The following is a 19885-nucleotide window of genomic DNA, read 5'->3' as shown; positions in this document are numbered from 1 at the left end:
TACTTTCACTAGATTATCTTAAATACGGGCTTCTTTTCCATTGATCAAATATAATTTTGTCAATCCATACATCCCGATCTCTTCATACGTCCATCTTAACATTCTTATCATTGTCACTCTCAAAACTTAGAGGTTGTTTATGACCATTTTTATTTTTTATTTTTTGTTTTTGTTTTTATTTTATTTTGTTTATGTTTAGATTTGAAACAAATATGTTTGACATGTTTAATTAATACATGATTGATTTTAAAAATACTTAAAATATTTAAAAGTTAATTTGAGTGTTTTCAAAAATATGTTAATTTTTTTATAAACAAAAATTAAAATATAAAAAAAACACATTTAAACATATATTTTTAAAAATAAAAGCAAAAAATTATCCCAAACAAGCCATACGGAACTTATATTAGTTCCATAACATAAAACCAAGAAATTTCTTCTTAGATTTTAATTAAGGGTGTGAAGCATGAAGGTTATAGTTCTGATATTTTAGAAGGTGTAATGATAGGATTGATGTGGATAGAGAGCAGGAAGATAAAATTGTTGAGATTGATAAGTTTAGTGATGGATCAATTGAAGATAATTTTCTATTAGGATTTTATAAATGTGATTATGGTTTATATCACTTTAGTTGAGTCACAAGCTATTTCAAAAGGTTAGTTTTGGAAAACATTGGAATAATTGCTATACTGATACCATCAGAAGAAAATATATTGATTGGACATGAATTAAATTAACATTGATTCTAATATGATGTTCTATGAGAGCTTTTTAGTGAGGGAATGTATACCTAATTTCACAATAGCCTATTATCGTGTAATAATGAATACATGCTTTTGAAATGAAAACACAATTACTTATAGCAGTGGCACCACCAAATCATAAATAGACTTTTTTTTCCGTTAGAGATAAAATGTTCTTTGCCGTGCTTCTAAGATGATCCTACGAGGGGCTTTGACCATAAAAGTTCGACTAGTAACTTTGGATGTGCTTCTTAAGAATATACATAAAATAATAATAATAAAAAAAAATTCTAGCATAAATGTAAAATATTGTTAGTCTTTCAAAATAGGTTGCTAAGTGAGAGAAATTATAATTTTTTTAGCTGATTAAAACTTATCTTGGATAGGTTGCTAGCCTGATCTGTTAATAATATTCATATAAATGTTCTGTGTGAGTCTAAAACTAGATTATACACTAGTATGGCATTTTGGTGGGGGAGTGGTGAGGTACAAATATTTATTTAGGAAAAAATGAACTCTTAAAATGTGTCAAAATATTGATCGCTATTGATGCTTATACTAATTGTTAAAAAGATAGAAGTATTGTAAAAGGTAAGTTAGCAAAGTAAAGACTATAAGATTTGATGGTTTATATTATAATTTGGTATTAATGAAAGAGAAATGAGATATATAAAATAGATAAAGATAATTGATAAGAGATTTAAAGTGATATTGAAGTTAACCCAAATCATAATAGGGAAAACAAATATTATTACTAAAAAAGTAAACAAAGTTACAATCAAAGATTATCACTCAAAAAGCAAACCAAGTTACAATCAAAGGCACTTGGAACATGGAAATAACAAAGACAAAACCACGATTCCGCTAGGGCTGAGGGCGAAGATGAATGGTTTAGGGTTTAGGTTGAAAATGGGTTGGAGGCGGTATATATATTATTTTCTGTTTAGAGTTAGTTTTGTTGTGTTTTCTGTCGGGACAGTCGTCAGCTTTCTTTGTTTTTCCTCTTAGGGTTGTTTCCAAGGACGAGTGGTGCTCCAGCTATATCTCGCTCTGAGGTGGTGATTATCCTCCACTTTACCCTCCCACAACCTTCTTCTTACTGCCGCCCATCACTCTCTTTCTTGCTCGCTTCAGAACAACTGTAACACCCTCCCTTTTCTACTTGTTGCAATCCCCAGTTCACATGACCAACCCTCTTTCCTGTTCGCAACACCCTCCTGCCACAACCTACCACCACACTGCTGCCTTCTACCTACTACCCTCCAAACCATATTCCACTTGATCCCTATTACCATCCAAACAACTGCGCACCTTCCCCTGTCCTCCAACTACAACCCTACTTTCCCCAAATCACATCTACCATTGACAACTCCCTCACCCCTAATCTACACCCTAGTTTTGTGTCATGTCGTTCTTTTTCTGCTCTTATGTGTCTTGTTTGTAACCCTTTTAAATTTTTGCAACAATATTTGCATTTCTATTGTAATTTGGATTAACTTTAGTATCATGGAGTGGCTGGAAAAGGGATGACGACAAGCAGGGGGGTGGCTGTACTGGTTGGAAGTGATCTTGAGGCAGCTTGGAAGGCTGATAGTGAGGTGGAGGGGATTGAGAGCACTGATCAACTGCAAGGAAATAATCGGGAGGTGGTTTTCTGACGAAGAAAATGATTATGATGACGATAACAGTGGAGAAGCTGTAAGAAGCAGGGAGCGATGGATACACACCACCTCGAGACAAGTTGCAATCGTAGCGGAGCACCTTCAGATATAACCATAAGAGAGAAAACTGGATGTCGGTGGTTGTCCCGACATAAATTTAAAGACAAAAATACTGTAAAATACTACAAATAACACACACATATATATATATATATATATAGGATAAAGAGTAGCGGGCTCCACTCTGAATAAGAGGGAACTCCATTCTTAGAAGGACTGGTCGTTTCCTCGGCCCGGATCTAATCGATCCTGCGCAACTTTTGCGTGTCTGTGAGTTCGTCTCGTCTTGTCACTCGTTTCCTCCTTGGCCCGGATCTAATCGATCCTGCGCGACTTTTGCGTGTCTGTGAGTTCGTCTCGTCTTGTCATGGGCAGAATGCGCCACTCGTCAATCCATCGAAAATTCTATCCTCGTAATAGGGAGTCAAGTCTTCCACATTGAAGGAAGCCAAGATGTTGTACTCCTTTGGTAAATCAATATTGTAAGCATTTTCATTCAACTTCTTGAAAATTTTGAATGGTTTGTTTGGTTCTGGCTTGAGTATCTCTAATGAAAGTAGGGGAAATCTTTCTTTCTTCAGTTTGATCCACACTAGATCTCTCTTGTGGAAGGTCGTATTCTTCTTTGATTTATTAGCTTACACGTGGTACTTGTGATTCTAATTGATTATCTATTTCCCAACCTCTTCATACAACCTTTGAATTTCTTGTATTCTTGCCTCCACGTCCGCACTAGTCTTTGGTGTGGGGAAAATTGGTACAAATTCAAGTGATGCGGGCGGTTTGCATCCATGTACAATCTGGAAAGGTGCGCGCCTCGTAGTTTGGCTCACAGATCGATTGTAGGCAAATTTGGCCTAGGTTAGGCGATGTTTTTTCATACGAAACACCTTAGGAGCTTTCCCAGGCTTCTGTTCACCACTTTTTGTCCGATCATATGTGGATGAGTAGTCGAGCTGAATTGAAGTTTAGTGTCAAACTTTCCCCACACAGTTCTCTTGAAGTGACTCAAAAACTTGACTTCCCTATCAAATGTGATGGTCAGGGTTATTCTAAAAAGCCTCACGATCTCTCTGAAGTACAAATCAACGACATGGGATGTGTCTAATATTTTGTGGCATGACATGAAATGAGCCATCTTTGAGAATTGCTTAACCACGACCATCATTGAATCCTTGTTCCATTGCGTGCTTGGAAGATTCGCCACAAAATCCATACTAACCGTCTTCCCAAGGGGCTTCTGTTACTGGTGTATACAACCCTGTTTTTTGTTCTTAGGTCTTGAACAGGTGCAAACTTTGCACTGTCAGACGTATCTCTCTACACCTCTCGTTAGTTGGGCTATAAAAAGTGTCCCTTCATTAGCGTGAGGGTTTTTTTCCTTCTAAAATGACCTACTAGTCAACCACAACGACTCTCCTGGATGATGGTCACACACTACTTGCCCTTGTAGAATAGATTGATGCAGGTGCATCTCACACACAAAACTCGGGATGCGTCGGCTTTCAATTGCCGAATCGAGTGTTGTTTCGCATGAACCGGTTCATCCCAAGAGGGGAGGGAGTCGCATGATCATTCATTCATGGCGAATTGCCGCCTATCTGTGAGTTTTAGGTCAGTTTTTTTTCTTTAAATTATTGTTGTCAGCTTCTTTCTCCCTTGATAGGGTTGTATCTGACGATATGTGGTGTTCTGATTGCATCATGCTCCAAGACGATGATTTTTTCCTCGTATTGTCTCCTTTTCGCACTCTCCCATAACTACTGCTTGCTGCCGCACTCTTCTATAACCACTGCTTGTCGCCGCACTCATGCTACCATCCTTATTGACACACTTATTGCACGCTGATGCACCTCCCACAGCCCCCTGCTTGTTGTCCAGCCGCTGGATCACCTCCTCCTCACTACTGCTAAGCCTTTATACCCACCCACAACCCTCTGTTTCCCCTACCTCAACACGCAACCCATCACCTTCGATCCTCGCCCTAGGTGGTCTTTGTGTTTGTGTCATTGTTTTCTATTGTCAATTTTCTTTATTTGTAATTCCCTTTTGAATTTCATCAATAATATTATCATTCCGTCTTGGTTTGGGTTAACTCTGGGCATCACATATAATCATATTTTATGTGCTATGGCCTCGTGGGTCTCTCCTGACAATGCTTCCAAATTTTCCTGAAATCCTCGTTTGCTGTGTACAACCTCTTCACGGCCTCAAATCCCAATACTCTAGACTTTAAGGAGTTAATCAACAAATGGAGGCGGCTCAAGGCATCAACTACGCGATTCTTACTTCCGGCCATGTACTTAAGCACATATTAGAATGATATCGAGAACTCAACCTACAAAACTTGCCTACCATTCAACTTGAGCTGACTGTTCAATAACTCATCGCCTTGTGATCTAAGAATAAAGTGAAATCGCTAGTCAACATGTAGTGACTCCTATGGCTGAGGGCTCTTACAATGACATAGAACTCATTGTCGTATGTCGAGTACTTTCTCCTAGACTCATCAACTTCTCACCGAAAAAGGTTATAGGGTGTCCTTCTTAGCTCTGCACTGATTCGATCCCCACATAAGAGGCGTGAAATCTGGTAAAGCAAATGTTGGGGCCTGCATCAACTTCTCTTTCAGGGTCTCAAAACTGAATTGGTCTGCCTCTGTCCATTGAAACTTCTCTCCCTTCAAAAGCTATCAGGAGAGGTGTAATGGTGTTGAAAGCTCTTGATGAACCGCTGGTAAAATGATGTTAGGCCCATAAATTGGCTTAGCTTGGTAAAGAACTATGGGGGAGTTTAACTCACGATTGCCTCTATCTTCGTTGGGTCAATTCTAATGTCTGCAACAGATATACTGTAAGCTAAAAAACATTATCATGTCGTTAGGAAGTGGCATTTCTTAAGTTGGGCATATAGGTACCCTGACCCCAAAATCTTGAAAACCTGCCTTAGAAGCTGCAAGTGCTCTCCCTCAGAGCTGCTATAGACAAAGATGTCGTCGAAGTAAACAAACAAGAGCTCTCCGATGTAGACCTGAAACACTTGATTCATTAGTTTCATAAAGATGTTAGGTGCATTAAACAATCCAAATGGCATGACAGTTCACTCGCACAACCCATCTCTGGTCTTGAAGACATTCTTTCAGTCATCCCCTGACTTCATTCTAATTTGATGATATCTACTGCGCAGATCAATCTTGGAAAAGACTATAGCTCCAGGTAACTGGTCCAGTAGGTAGTCCGAGCTAGGGATAGGGAACTAATATTTGATAGTGATCCTGTTGATAGCTCGACTATTGATGCTCATCCTCCACGAGTCGTACTTAGGAACCATCAACATGAGGACAACGCACGAGTTGGTATTCTCTTTTACCAATCCTCTGGTAATGAGATCCTACATTTGCCTTTGTAACTCCTTGTACTTCTTGGCTTGAATCTGTATCTTGGCCTGTTTAGCAATACTGATTTTAGAATAAGATCTATGGCATGCTGGATATCCCAAAGCGACAGTAGACCCTCTGGTAGGTTGTCTCAACTAACAGTTGCTGGACCATCTCTGGTGGATCCGTCTCCTCCTCAGTTCCCTCTAAGATGACTAAGGCAAGTGCCATTGAGGCTTCTTGAACTAACTATAGAAAAGTGGTGCATGGGACCTCAGGCTTATCCCTTACGGGTGTAGCTTCTCCTCCAAAATCTTTGTTGGGTAAGAAAACGATGTGTTTCCCCTCATCTATGAACGCATAAGTGTTCTTTAATCCGTCGTGCTGAACTTACCAACATAATATTTTAGACATCTATGGGCACCATGTCACACCACACCTGGTTCTGTATTTGATTCCTAATGAAAAACTCGACCCGACATTGCTGATCCACTCATATCACATTTCCTTTCTTCAACCACATTAGAGAATAGGGCTAGGATTTTTTGTGTAGCCAAATCCAACATCACCATAAAGGCGAAAACCACATTCTCATTTCTTCATTGATCAATATTAGGCTGCAAACTTTCCCTCTCATCGTACACTTAGTGCGGAAGATACTGTGCCTCAATCACGAGTGATCCCTCTTCTATTCCGTTTGCAAAAATTTTCATACAACTGGCATTTCCCTTTCATCTCCTCGGAGATGGTATTCCTCACTTTGATCCTCAGCTGCTTCTTAATCACTCAATTCCTCCATGACACTCTGCTTGGTGAATGACTCAACTTGGCTAGTCAGGCAGCTAAAGGCGATGTGGCCATATTCGTGTCATCAGAAGCATTTCCGAGTCGGAGTTGTACATGAAGTGTTGTTCTTCTCAGGCTTCTTCTCACTATAATCTACCTTGTCAGTTTCCTGTTCAACCCTTCTCACTTCTCCAAGTGTGCTCATGTTAAGGCCTCGAACTGTAGGGTAGTTTTCATTGAGGCCGGTACTTCTAGTGCTTCTGTTGTCTTTCTACTTTCAACATTAAGGTCTGTACGTCTTTCAGTGTTCAATAAGTTTGTAGTTGGGACCACATTATTGATGATAGGCTTTAGACCTTCCAAATATCGGGCTATGAAATTCTTCTCCGTCCCTTTAAGTTCACATTTCAACTTGAGTTGCATAAATTATGTTGTGTATTTTTCCACTGATCACTTTTTCTGTAGCAAGGTAGTGGAGTTTTGTGAAAATATTTTAGCGGTAGTACCGGGGTAGGCATTATCACTGTAATGCCTTCTTCATCTTTTTCCAAGAAGTGATTTTGTCCCAGCCTTCCCTCAGTCTTTCCCTCTTCAGGTTTTCCCATAACAAAGAAGCATTCTTCGTCAGCTTGATGGAGGCTAGTTCAATCAAGTAAATCATAGGATTCATCCTCCCATCAAAGTCCGGTAGGCCCTCCTTTAACTCCCAGATCTTTGTGCCCTTCAGCAAGTACTTCCTCTCTTGGCCTCTTCTGATATTAAATTTTGAAACGCCCTAGTCGATTCTTCTCTTCATTGAAGTCATCCCTACGAAAGTGGTTCAATTGTTCTACTGACTCTCCTCCTCAGATCTCATTGTTTCGGTCAGTGGCCTTGCCCATGATCCCTTCCCTCAATGGCCTTGAGCCTTTTAGCACTTGGCGTAGTATCTGCTGTGTATCGCCCATGGTAATATCCTACTCAGGTTCCAACAATTGCATTCTCGATGACATGGTTAGGGTTTAGGGGTGTGTGTTGACCTCATTTTGAGGTCATTTTTCTGTCCTCGGATCCTAGGATCTAGCTCTAAGAATTCCTATTGACTATCTTAAAAGACTAGTATTGGGATCCATTCTTATTAGTAATGCCAACCATTTCCTATTTCTCTTGTGATGTCTCACATTGATGATCTCAAAACCATCGTCGTATGGAGTGACTAAGGACTATCATGTGGAGACTCAAGGAGAAGTTCCCAATAGGATCTCAAGCCCTAGGAAAACCTCTTCAGGACTTTATCATCACACACACACACAAAATGTATAAAATTCACTAAGTTGCATAAGATCAGACTAAAATTGAGCTTAAAGTATGGGTGGAAATGCGAACTTCTCCAGATGACCTCCGACGACGAAACGGGCCGCGTCAAAGCATCCGAAACGTCAGAATTACCTAAGGTGGACATCCATTTTGTTATGCTGTGACACACGAATAAAAATGTACAAATCAAATTTTTATTTTTGAAATATTAAATATTTTTACTATTACTTATAATATTAATTTTAATCCTAAACCCTACTTAATCCCTACCCGCGTGCGTTACCCTCGTTCCATCCCGGCCATGGCTCGCTCGGCTCGCCTCCTCTCGTGCCCTAAATCCCGTGACTCATCCACGCAGTGATCTCCCCCCTCTCTTGACTCTTCTCCTTTCTCGTGTGGCCGCTCAACCACTAGGCTCTTCAATCGTGGGAGCTCGGCTGGCCGACCCTTCTTCTTCTCAAGGCTTTTCTTTCTCATTCTTTATTGTGACGATTCCTTTCCCGTTGTTTTATTGGACCACAAAATCGTGGTAGGTGACTGTTCCCCTCTCATCTCTGCCTATAAAAAAGCTTCTTAGGGCACGATGGTGGGTTATTGAAAATTTTTTGAGAGAAAGGAAGGCTGAGGTTTTCATTAGTTGCTGTTCGAGGCTTTTAGGAGAAGGCTCTGCCGAAATTCCTCCTCGGTCAGGTTCTTGTGTACTGGGGTGTTCGTGGGTCGTTGCTTTCTCGAAGGTTTTGGGAGAAAAATTTCTATAGGAAGCATTTTTTCTTAAAAAAATTCTAAAAATTTTGCTCTAAGTCTGCATTAAGAGGTATTTCTCTTCTCCCCTCTAATCTGCATCATTCGGATTTGCACCTGAAAGTACTTTTTCCCTTCTAAAGCATGTGGAAGTAAAGTTTAGGCTTGTTTTGAGATTTAAGCATGGATAGTTTCTAGAAACAGTAAAAATGGAGCATAATATGGGTACTTTCTCTTTTTCTGCTCAAAATGCATGATAAATGGAAATTTGGAAACTTTAGTTGTTGCTCTTCGATGATATTTGCCTATTTAGAACAAATGCTAGAAATGAAATGTTGAAACTCTTTATTATTGATATTCTTATTCAAGTAAATGATGAAATTTGTTTTAATACTGAGACATGTTAACTTTAGGAATTCATTTATACTTATTTGTTTTTCCATTACATGTTCTTATTCAAAGCATATGTTGGCCCTGTTTGTCCCTTATATTGTGCTCGGTTTACCCCTGTGCTGGGCTCGATTTTTGCTTCCAAAAAGTTCAGTTTTTTTTGCCCCATGTGTGTTGGGCTCGATTTTGCCTCGTGATGGCTGGGTTTTGGTTATCTGTTGGGTTAGGCCTTACTTTTGGGTTGGCCCTGTGTTGAACATATTTGAGACATGGTTTTTTGCTGTCTCTTTGATGCCTTCTACAATTGAAATGCATGAACAACTGAAATTTTTTTTTTTAATAAAATTTTTTGTAGTTGCTTTGAGTCCTGTTTTCGCTCCTTACAGCTGCTGCCCCTTCTTTTTCAAATCGTATGTTGGAAGAAATGTTGTCTTTTTGAAAGCTTTTAAAATTTATTTCAGGAAGGTTTACTTTCGTTCTTGTTTTCTTTCTCTGATTCGAAACACCTGTAGATGAAAAGATAAGATTTTGAAGCTTTTTGGGCTTGCTTTGTGGCTCTGTGTTGTTTTTCTTGGCCTTGAGCTTTTCTTTTGAGAGCTTTCCTGTTGGGTTGGGGGATTTATATCCTAAATGGTTGGTGGTTTCCCTTTGACTATCCCTGGCCGTGAGCCCTCTCTCGTGGCTCTTTTTGTATTTGTTGGCTGGTGACTTTTCCTGTTTGGCTGTCATTACCCGTGAATGGAAGTTGTTGGTTTGGGTTGGTGGTTTCTCTGGCTGCTTCTACCCGAGAGTATCTAATTGGGATTTCCCTTATACTGGGTTCGGTTTGACTTAAAATTAGGCTCCGTTTGCCTGTCATGGTTTTCTGTTTTGTCCTTTTGCTGGTTTCGGTCTACCTGTTATGACTCTCTGTTTTGGCCTTCTACCTAGACTCGATTTATCCAAACTGTCGTTTTGTTTACCTCTCTTGTTGGGTTGGGTTTGATTGAAGGTTCTTCGGATAATGTACCTCCTGGGATTGTTGTTGATAATCAAATTTATCATTCCAAAAATTATGATTTCAATATGTGCTCCTATGTGGGAATGCTTGATATAAGCAGACCAACTCACTATCATGTCTTATTTGATGAAAACGATTTCAATTCATATCCCAAATTCCATTCCCTCTTATGTATATAAAAAAAAAAAGATAAAGAAAGAGTACAATAATAATATATGTAGAGGCTTTCCCCTTGCTACCCCTACTCGTGAGCTTATATGGGGAGCTTGGCTGTGCTTTTTTTGGTCTCTACCCGTGGGCTTATCCTGTGGTTTGATTGTGTGGGCTGCTGCCCTTACCGGTGAGCATCCCAGCTGGTTTTCTTTTGTCATGTTTGGTTGTTCCCTGCTTCCCTCTTTGCTGTGAAACTGGTTTGGTGGATTTGGTTTGCTGCCCTTACCCGTGGGCTTATCCTGTAGTTTGGTTGTGTGGGCTGCTGCCCTTACCCGTGAGCAACCCAGCTGGTTTCCTTTTGTCCTGTTTGGTTGTTTCCTGTTTCTCCCTTTGCTGTGAAGCTGGTTTGGAGGATTTGGTTTGCTGCCCCTAACCGTGAGCTTATTTTGGGGCTTGGCTGTGTTCTTTTTGACCCCACCCGTGAGCCTGTTGGAGGTTTATTCGGAGGTTTATTCGGAGGTTTATTCGGGCTCGTTTTGCCCTCTTGATTGCCCTGGCTGTGAGCACTTATATGTTATTTTGGATAATATTGCATTTGTACAGTGCGAGAGGCTTGTGATTGAAATTGAAATTAGATGGCTTTATTGTTTGCAAGATTTTAGAAATTTTGAAGAATATCGTTGGTGGATTACTTCCCTTTATTCGATTATGAAATTTGAAAGACTTTAAAATATTGTTTTTAGAAAACTCACAAGATTGCCGTTTGGAAAAAATATGAAAATTTATAAAATTGTAGTTCTGAAAGAGTTTGGAAGTTTGACACTAAGGTTTCGATAACATAAATGTCACATTTGAGTTTAGGCTTGAGTGTGTGATTATGTAAGTGATGATGGAGCCGTGTATATAATTGTCACATTAATTCAGGCCTGTTTCGACCTGTTTGAAGCAAAATTTGGAAGGGATACTCTTCTTGGGTTGATCCATTTATAAAATTTGAGAAGATATCCTTCTTGAATTGATTCAAGGATCTTGGGTATTCCTTTTTAGATTTTTTTGTTACAAGTTTTGAGGGTTGATTCACCATTCGTCTTTTCAATCTTTTGGGTGGATCAATTCCTCCTCTCTCTTATCCCTATTTTTATTCTTTTTTTCCTTGCTTCTTGGTTCGGTTTTCGGTGCTTATGTCTGATACATAAGTGCCCATATATAGCCTTTTGCTATATATGAAACCATCAAACAAGGTCGCAAGTAGGTCGGTTTTGTTTTGGGGCTTAGAGCGATGATGACAAAGGCATGTCGGTGGTAGAGCGGAATGATATTCCATTTTACGATATCAAGACCCAATCCCGGGAATTGATGAATTGTAGGATGATAGTATCATTCACTGACACAAGACTAGCGGAGGACCCGTACCTTCTTAGGTTGTTGGCGGTCCTATGCCCGACAGCGTAATCGACTCGTGAACAATCGTAATTTTTCAAAAAAAAACTAATAAGAACAAAACATGATAACAACATATACAATATTTATAAAAAAATATTTTTTTTAACTACAAAATTGATATAACTTTATTTTGTATGCCTGAAATTCATATGCATGCTAAAATCTAAATTTTAAATATGTCGTAACTTAATTGCCCACTTGTCGATTACCAGTACCGGTTTAAGGAGTACCCTCCTAAGTTAGGTTTAGTAGGACACCCTTTTAGTTGAGTGACGAGCTCTATACATCCGGGTGACCGATAGTAGCCTTCGACATCTCTCGAGTAGAAATATATAATATTTGAGTCTAGCCCCGACCCGAGTGCTTGCGGTTTTCTTTCATCGGATTTTTCGTGAGATTTTATCAAAACTTTTGGTAAAGCATTCACGGTCTTTAACACGGGATCTTCCCGTGTTTTTGGTGACTTTCTTTGAGTTACTATTTGTCTTTTTTTTTACTTCAAGATTTCCATCGTGAGTCATCTGTCGATTTTCTCAAATTTTCTTTCGTCGTGAATCATTTGCCGCTCTTTCTTGAGTTTTCTAAGTGGTATTTCTTTTGTTGATACAATTCATGCTAGTTCATTTCTTAAAATCTTGTTACTATACGTTTGCTTGCTACTGCTACTTTTACACACTATACCTTAGAATAGGAGGCCAGTAGTTGGTTTCATAGGAGGTACTCGCTGCAGAATGTTGACTAAAAAATTACATGTACCTTTAAAATTAACATCGAATCTGAAGGTGCTATAATGGTGAGCTTGGAGCGAACACTATGGGCAACACAACAAGAACACACAGAAGAGCAACTTCGACATGGATCTGCAACCTCAAAACTAGTTTGCAACAAGTAAACATTTTTCTTAGTTTAAATAACAAGTCATATGACTTCGAGGTGGTTTGATTAACACAACGTAAATTCTCACCATATCTTTAGGCTTTTGCACAACTCTGTTGTGCAGTTATAAGTCCTAACACTTTTAAGATTCCGAGGTTACCGTACGTTACTGTGTAAATCCTCCTATCTTTTTAGGTCATTTGCGCGATCAGATATCGTGCAAATAAAAGTCATAAGTTTGAAAATAAGTTGCAGGATTAAACATTGGATAACATCATTTTAAAGACATAAAGCCAAACAATAAGATAGTTGGGAGGTCACCGGGGATCTTCTTGGATATGTGATATCCCCTACTCTTCGCTCCTTTGAATTTCTTAAAACAATTGTTCCTATTTGAGCCACTCCCGTTTGATTTTTCCGTGTCCAATCTTGGAAACCTAAACTGAAATCTGGAAGGTAAAACCACTGATCTTAATCGAGAGTTTTCTTAAGTGACCCTGATAATTTAAGGTATCTAAGTGACCCTGATAATTTAAGGTGTAATTAACTATAGGGGCTTGCCTCCATAGGGAACTTAGAAACTAGGAAAAATAAACCTTATCTAATCCTTATATTAGGTAAGAGAACTTGCCGGCCATACATAAAAAGGTTTTGCAGACCAAATCGATGTCACAAACTTAGGTGGTTGAGCCTACTGTTAAGTGGTATGCTTATCCTTCGGGATAGTGTATTACTTGTGGTTACGCGCTCAACCATCCAAACTATTTAATATGTAAGACTCGTTTGGTCTCATATACTTTTAATTAAAATATTACTTTCAAAAATCATATTTACATTAAAACTATTTTCATATTTTACAAAAATCATCATTTCTTTCCAAAATAACGACCGCAATGGGTAAAAAAATTTTTTTGGGGGCGAAGATAGGTTGGTTATGACAAATGCTAGAAACCCTAGGATATGACTAGGGTTAAGCTATAGCTTTGATACCAAATAATTTCAGAGTTAACCCAAACTATAATAAGGAAAGCGAATATTATTACTCAAAAAATAAATAGGGTTACTGTCAAAGACACTTGGATTAAGTAAATAACAAAGATACAACACGACTCCACTAGAGCTCAGGATGAAGATGAAGAAAGAGTAGTTTAAGAAGTAGGGCTAAAATGGGTTGAAGGCTCGAAGGATGGCGACAACAAGTGGAGGTGGCCGGAAAGGTGGCAACAAGTTGGGAGTTGATGGGAAGGGACAACAACAGGTTTGTGCGGCTAGGCAAGTGGCGTCAACAAGTGATCGAGAGGCTGTTTGGACGACTGACATCAAGGTGGAGTTGCCGGAAAATTTCAAAATCTAGTCTTTCTACATCCACCAAAATTTCACCCCGACACTACAACCAAAACCTAAGCCTCCCCCAACCAACCTCGAAGGCAACAATCCTACCTTCGTTATGAATATGATCGGGAGGAAATGACACAATTTCACTCAGGAGAAATCTTTAGAGTTATCCATGAGCTTACTATGAAGCATATACAACGAGTTATTCTTCAATTGCAATAGGGGCTTTCCGCCTTCGAGAGAAGACCATCCCGTGAGGTCACTCGTAGCTATGATGGTGATTCATCAGATCTAGGAGAGAGAGTGAATCCCTTTCATCAGACAATCCTTAGTGACGAAGAACCATTGCGTTGACGTTTTGAAATTGAATATCAGATGAGAAGCCAAAATTTTGGAGTGAAGATTGAACTTGTCATATTTTAACAATCACATGAATCTAGGCGAGTTTATCAAATGAGTTTATACAGGTCTTTGAGTATATGGACGTTCATCTGTTAGGAGGGTCAAACTAATAACCATCAAGTTTATGAAGAACAATTTCTTGTAGTGCGAGAACCTGAAGCTTCGTTGATAGCGGGAAGGGAAGAGTAAAATTACTACCTATTTCAAGATGAAACGAGAGATATAGTGCAAGTACATGTTAGTACATTACAGACATGTCATGTGCATAAGACTCCATCTAGGAGTCCTAGAACAGTACCAAACATGCAGATGCCAAACAATTAGACAAGAAGCATTTTGATGTTAATATTTAAGGTAAAGAAAAGAGAATGTTAATGATTATGTTTATTATAGAGGAGTTAAATTTTTGAGCCTTATGATACAATTATGAGATAGAATAATGAAACAAAGACTTAGATAAATTAAATTAGTTTTAGAATCAATTTAGTTTTGTTCAGGATGATCTACTATGGAAGAAAATTTTGATCAAAGATAGTTCATGTAAAATATTGAAACAAGAAAAATGATCTTCAATTGATTTTATTGATCATGAAAAAGCTTATGATTCACTACTGCGAGAACTAATTTGATTCACAGTAAAGGGTGAAGCGGGGCGTGAGTGGCGGGGGAATCCCCCCCATTCTAGATGCCTGGACCGAACCCCCACACTTCCCTTGCTGTTGCTATTGCCACCTAACAACTTCCCTATCATCATTCCAGTAGCTTCTGTGACTTTCACTCCCTGTAACCGACCACCACCACCACCCCCCGGATTCACCCTCTATCTAGTGTGCCATTGTCTATCGTATTGTGGTTATTTCCCATTTTAGTTTGTTGGGTTGTAACCAAAATTTGATTTTTTTAATAATAATATTTGTTTGCTTATTTTTATTTGGGTTACTTCCACTATCAAAGGGTTACTTGGATAAATTAAATTACTTTTAGAGAATCAGTTGAATTTCATTTCAGAAGGTCTACTATGGACGGAAATTTAATGATAAGATAGTTCATCTAAAATATTGAAACCAGAAGAATGATCTTCATATGATTTCAATGATCATGAGAAAGCTTCTGATTGACTGCCGCGAGAATTAATTTGATTCAAAATAAAGGTGGAAATCTTGTTTCAAATGTTTGTTGAAGATATAATATATTCAGAGGTTGTTGTGGAGGGACCAAGTAGTTTTCGATTATATAATAACATTAAATAAAGAGTAAACATTGAGACTTTATCTTCTTGAACTGCTTGTGCTTTGTGGAACTGATTATAAAAAAAGATAGTTAAAGCTGTATACTTTTTGTGTATGACAATTAATTCTTTTTCTCTACATTTTTGTTATTTCCAGGTAAATGTGTTCGAGAGGAGAAGCATCCTGAGATGGAGGAACAGGTAGAAAGCTCTCATCCTGATCGCAGGAGCGACGATAAGATTGAAACTCTGGTGAGGTCCGATCTTCAGAAAATATCGGTCGATGACCGATTAAGCGGAACTCATGCCGACGAAATTACAGAAGAGTCTGACTTTGCTGATGGTCAGAGAAGTACAAGGCCTATGTCTCCTGAAACTCTAGCTCTAATGTGTGATGAGCAGGATATGATGTGCCTGTCATCTCATAATAATGATATGGTTCCAGCACTCCCCAATAACCAGAGAATGACAGAGGTGTATGCAGAGCAAGAGAAATGTGTGCTGATGGCGTTTCGAGAATCTCTCCTTAAACTTATCAATTGTGGAACAGCTAAAGGTAAGCCAAATTCCTCAATTTATCTCAGTAGGAATTGTTTGAGATCACTTTATTATTTTTTTTCTATTTCTTAGTTGGAAGATTACATGCATACCACTCAATTCCTAGTATTTACATATCTAACACCTAAAATTAAATTTTTTACATAGATTCCATGTTACCTATGCATGAATGGGTGTATTTTTCTTTTTCAAAGTTAAAATGGAGGGATTTTTTTATATGATTTGAAAATTTTGGGTGCTATAAATGTTAAAAAGTAAAGTTTAAGTCTTAGATATGTAATTACATAGAAATTGAGTGGTATGTATGTAAATGCCTTTTCTTAGTATTGTATTATTTATATTTTGATTTGAAATAAAATATATTTGACTTTTTGTCAACATAACTCGGTAGTTTTTAATAAGAATCGGGATTTCTAAAGCTTTGTTTGAATGTTTTTAAAAACAAGCTATAAATATGTTTTCAAAAGTAACAGTAATAAAACAAAAAATAAAAATGATCCCAAATAAGTCTCTAGTGTGGAATGATACAGCTCATTAATGCCTCTCCCTCCCTTCTCATTTATTCTTCTCCTCTGCCAATATCACACATTGGCTTCACTTAATTCCTATTTATTTACATATTTAATACCTAACTTCAATTTTTACATATATGCCACCCCACCTATTGCATGAAAAGACGTATTTTACTTTTTAAAAGTTATAACTGTGGTATTTTTGATGTGATATGAAAGATTCGGGCGGTATAAATGCAAAAAATAAAGTTTAGGTCTTTAATATGTAAATAAATAGGCATTGGGTGGTATGTATGTAATTGATCCTTTATTTTTTTTGTTAATGCAGTTCTATTTCTGTCAAAAAAAAAATGAATATCAAGCGTGAACAATGTTCCAGTTCTTGTTTATTAAAATTACATTAGCCTTGCTCATTTAGGTGTAGTTAGGCAGATTTAATCAAGAAATTGGTAATAAGATAGGATATATGACAAAGAGATCGTTTTTATTAGACCCTAATAATGAGTTTTAGGAGCCATAATTAGACTAGCTATCATCTTGTGGGGTTTGTGGGTCATGGAAGCATCTTTACAAACTATTTTTAAGGTTTTGAAAGCCAACCTCCCTCGTCATATATTTTTATCTTGTAATGTGTGTCAATGAGTCTATGGTTTTCTTAGATAAAGATCAATTTTGGTTGTATTTTTCACTAAAATACCATTAGTTCAGGTATGAAAACTCGTACACGCCTTTTTGGCACGATGAAGTATGAAAGACACATGGCCGTATTTCACTCTACTCATACACGTTTTTCTTGGCATGACAGATGAACTTAGCATTCCATAAGTATCATCTACACGAGAAGTGATGTTGGAATGCTGTCAAAATTTGCACTTGTTAAGACTCAAACCGAAGAACTGTCTCAATGAATCTATCATTTTCTTTAAACAAGGTCAACTTTATTTTGGTTGTACTTTTTATTAAATCTCCATAAGTTCAGATATAAAGACTCATACACAACTTTTCTTTTGGCATGGTGGGATATGGAAGACCCTTGGCCGTATTTTATGCTACTCATACCGCTTTCCTTAGCATGGCGGATAAACTTAGCATTTCATAAGTATCATCCACACGAGAAGTGATATTGGAATGTTGTCAAGATTTGCACTTGTTAAGATTCAAACCGAAGAAGTGTGTCAATGAATATATCATTTTCTTAAACAAGATCAATTTTATTTTGGTTGTATAAAACTCTAGTTCAGATATAATGACTCGTACACGTCTTTTTTTGGCACGGTGGGATATGGAAGACGCTTGACCGTATTTTACGCTACTCGTACACTCTTTTCTTAGGAAGGCTGATAACGTAAGTATCATCCACACGAGGAGTGATTTTGGACTGCTGTTAAAATTTGTACTTGTTAAGACTCAAACGGAAGAAGTGTGTCAATGAATTTATTATTTTCTTAAACAAAATCAATTTTATTTAGGTTGTACTTTTCATTAGAAATCCTTTAGTTCAGATATGAAGACTCATGCACGCCATTTTTGGCATGGTGGGGTTTGGCAGACACATGGCCGTATTTTACATTATTCATACACACTTTTCTTAGCATGATGGATCAACTTAACATTCCTGACTCAGACCAAAGAAAAATAAGAGCTTCAAATATAAATGCAACAAAAATTCTGAACTTATTTCTGAACTTCAAAATGAAATTATAGTGATCTTGAGAACTTATTCAGAAGTGACTAATTGAATCTTCTTATCTAAGATTGAACACTCCCCAAAGTAAAGGAATAGCATAAGAACCATTAATAAATTTCTCTAATTACCTAAAACACCTATTCCTTATCTACTAATTACATCTGAAACATAATGAAAATATTGCAAAATTGGTTGCAATTGTCACCAAAGCCTTCTAGAAGGGAAGATTCAAAAAACAAAAATCTAATTACTGTTTCTTTCATTCTTTTTGGCGCTTGCAGAAGTAAAGTTCTCTTCTACCTCTTCGAAAGCAGAAGCTTCCAGCCATGGCGATGCACTCCCTAACAGCATCAGTAGAATACCTGCTCCAGTTAACTCCCAGTTATTCCAGACTGTAAATACATTACCTTCTTCTTCAAACAGCCATTTTCCCTTAACGGCTCTTAATCAGACTGTAGAGAATGGACCGTTGAAACCTAAGGTTGAGAACACTGAGATTTTGAAATTTAAATGAATGCAGGTGTAACGGTCGAATGTAGTAGCCGTTTGTGTAGTTTTATGTTGTTCTGACAGACCTTATTCTGACAGCCATTATTTATGCCTTACAATTGTCATAAAAGTGAGTTGATTTAATCAGCTCAAGAAATTTTCACTGATAATTTTATATAATGTTATTCATCATCTATGTTGTAAGTTTTTTTATTTATGAATTACATACAAACCATCCAAAAATTGATATTTACAAATTAACCAACCAACCGGGTGAATTTTTTTTTTTTGAACTGCTGAATTATGTATGCCACGATCAAACTATTGAAGATTTGATATTTCAGCGATGATTTGATAAATGGATGAAGGAGAGTGGTTAATTTGTAAATAGTAAGTTTCGGGCGGTCTCTGCGTTTTGATGATGTCTTCATGAAGGTTTTGAAGTGGACGGTGGATTTCGATCCGCAGGCTGAAATTCCTGTCATCCCGGTTTGGATTCGCCTTTTGGGCTTGAAATTTCATCTTTTTAATCATGAAATACTGTTTTAGTTGGCCACTATGTTTGACAAGCCTATTATGTTGGATGCTCCGAACTATAATCTGTTTTGACCCTCGATGGCGAGGATTTTAGTTGAGCGAGATGTCACGTTGCCACCTCCTGATGAGGTTTGGATTGGATCCGAACATAATGGCTATAGGCAGTAGGTAATTCTCTAGAAACACCCTATATACTGTTCACATTGTCGTATGTTTGACCATGGTTTTGTGCAGTGTTTCCATCTACACCCAGAATTGCGCAGGAGCGGTGCAGGGCAAAATAAAAATTTTAAAACAACTAGTGAGAAGATTCATACTTCGGCTATTTTTGTGCCAGAGTTGGACGTCATATCCACTGTGCCTGTTAGGGGCAATTTTCACCCTATTGTTGTTGATCCTGTAGGGCATTCCAATTCAGCGGGGTTACAAAAGAGCAATGGGTTGTTTATTTTGGATGCAGATAGGCCGAATGCCCGTGCTAATTCAGTTTCATGCCTTGTCTCTCCTCAATCAATGAAGGACTTGCATTTCGGCCAGTTAGCCCAGGTTTGGAACCGCAGGGTAATGAATTACATTTGGAGGAAGTTTCAAAGTTGATGGAGAAGGAATGGC

The 19885-nt window shown here is 37.9% G+C and overlaps 1 protein-coding gene across 1 annotated transcript in view; it reads left to right on the top strand.

Annotated features, from left to right (window-relative positions):
• LOC110018190 (protein tesmin/TSO1-like CXC 5) overlaps positions 1–18890 on the top strand; it is a 35110-nt gene extending 16220 nt beyond the window's left edge. The window contains exons 7-8 of the mRNA XM_020715467.1: positions 15648–16046; positions 18529–18890. Coding sequence (XP_020571126.1) covers positions 15648–16046; positions 18529–18761 — 632 coding nt within the window. The 3' untranslated portion in view covers positions 18762–18890. The remainder of the gene's footprint in view (positions 1–15647; positions 16047–18528) is intronic.
• The last annotated feature ends 995 nt before the right edge of the window (positions 18891–19885 follow it).

This window comes from Phalaenopsis equestris, unplaced genomic scaffold, assembly GCF_001263595.1.
Source record: "Phalaenopsis equestris unplaced genomic scaffold, ASM126359v1 Scaffold000001, whole genome shotgun sequence".
Classification (NCBI taxonomy): Eukaryota; Viridiplantae; Streptophyta; class Magnoliopsida; order Asparagales; family Orchidaceae; genus Phalaenopsis; species Phalaenopsis equestris.
This window is presented reverse-complemented; position numbering and strand designations above follow the sequence as displayed.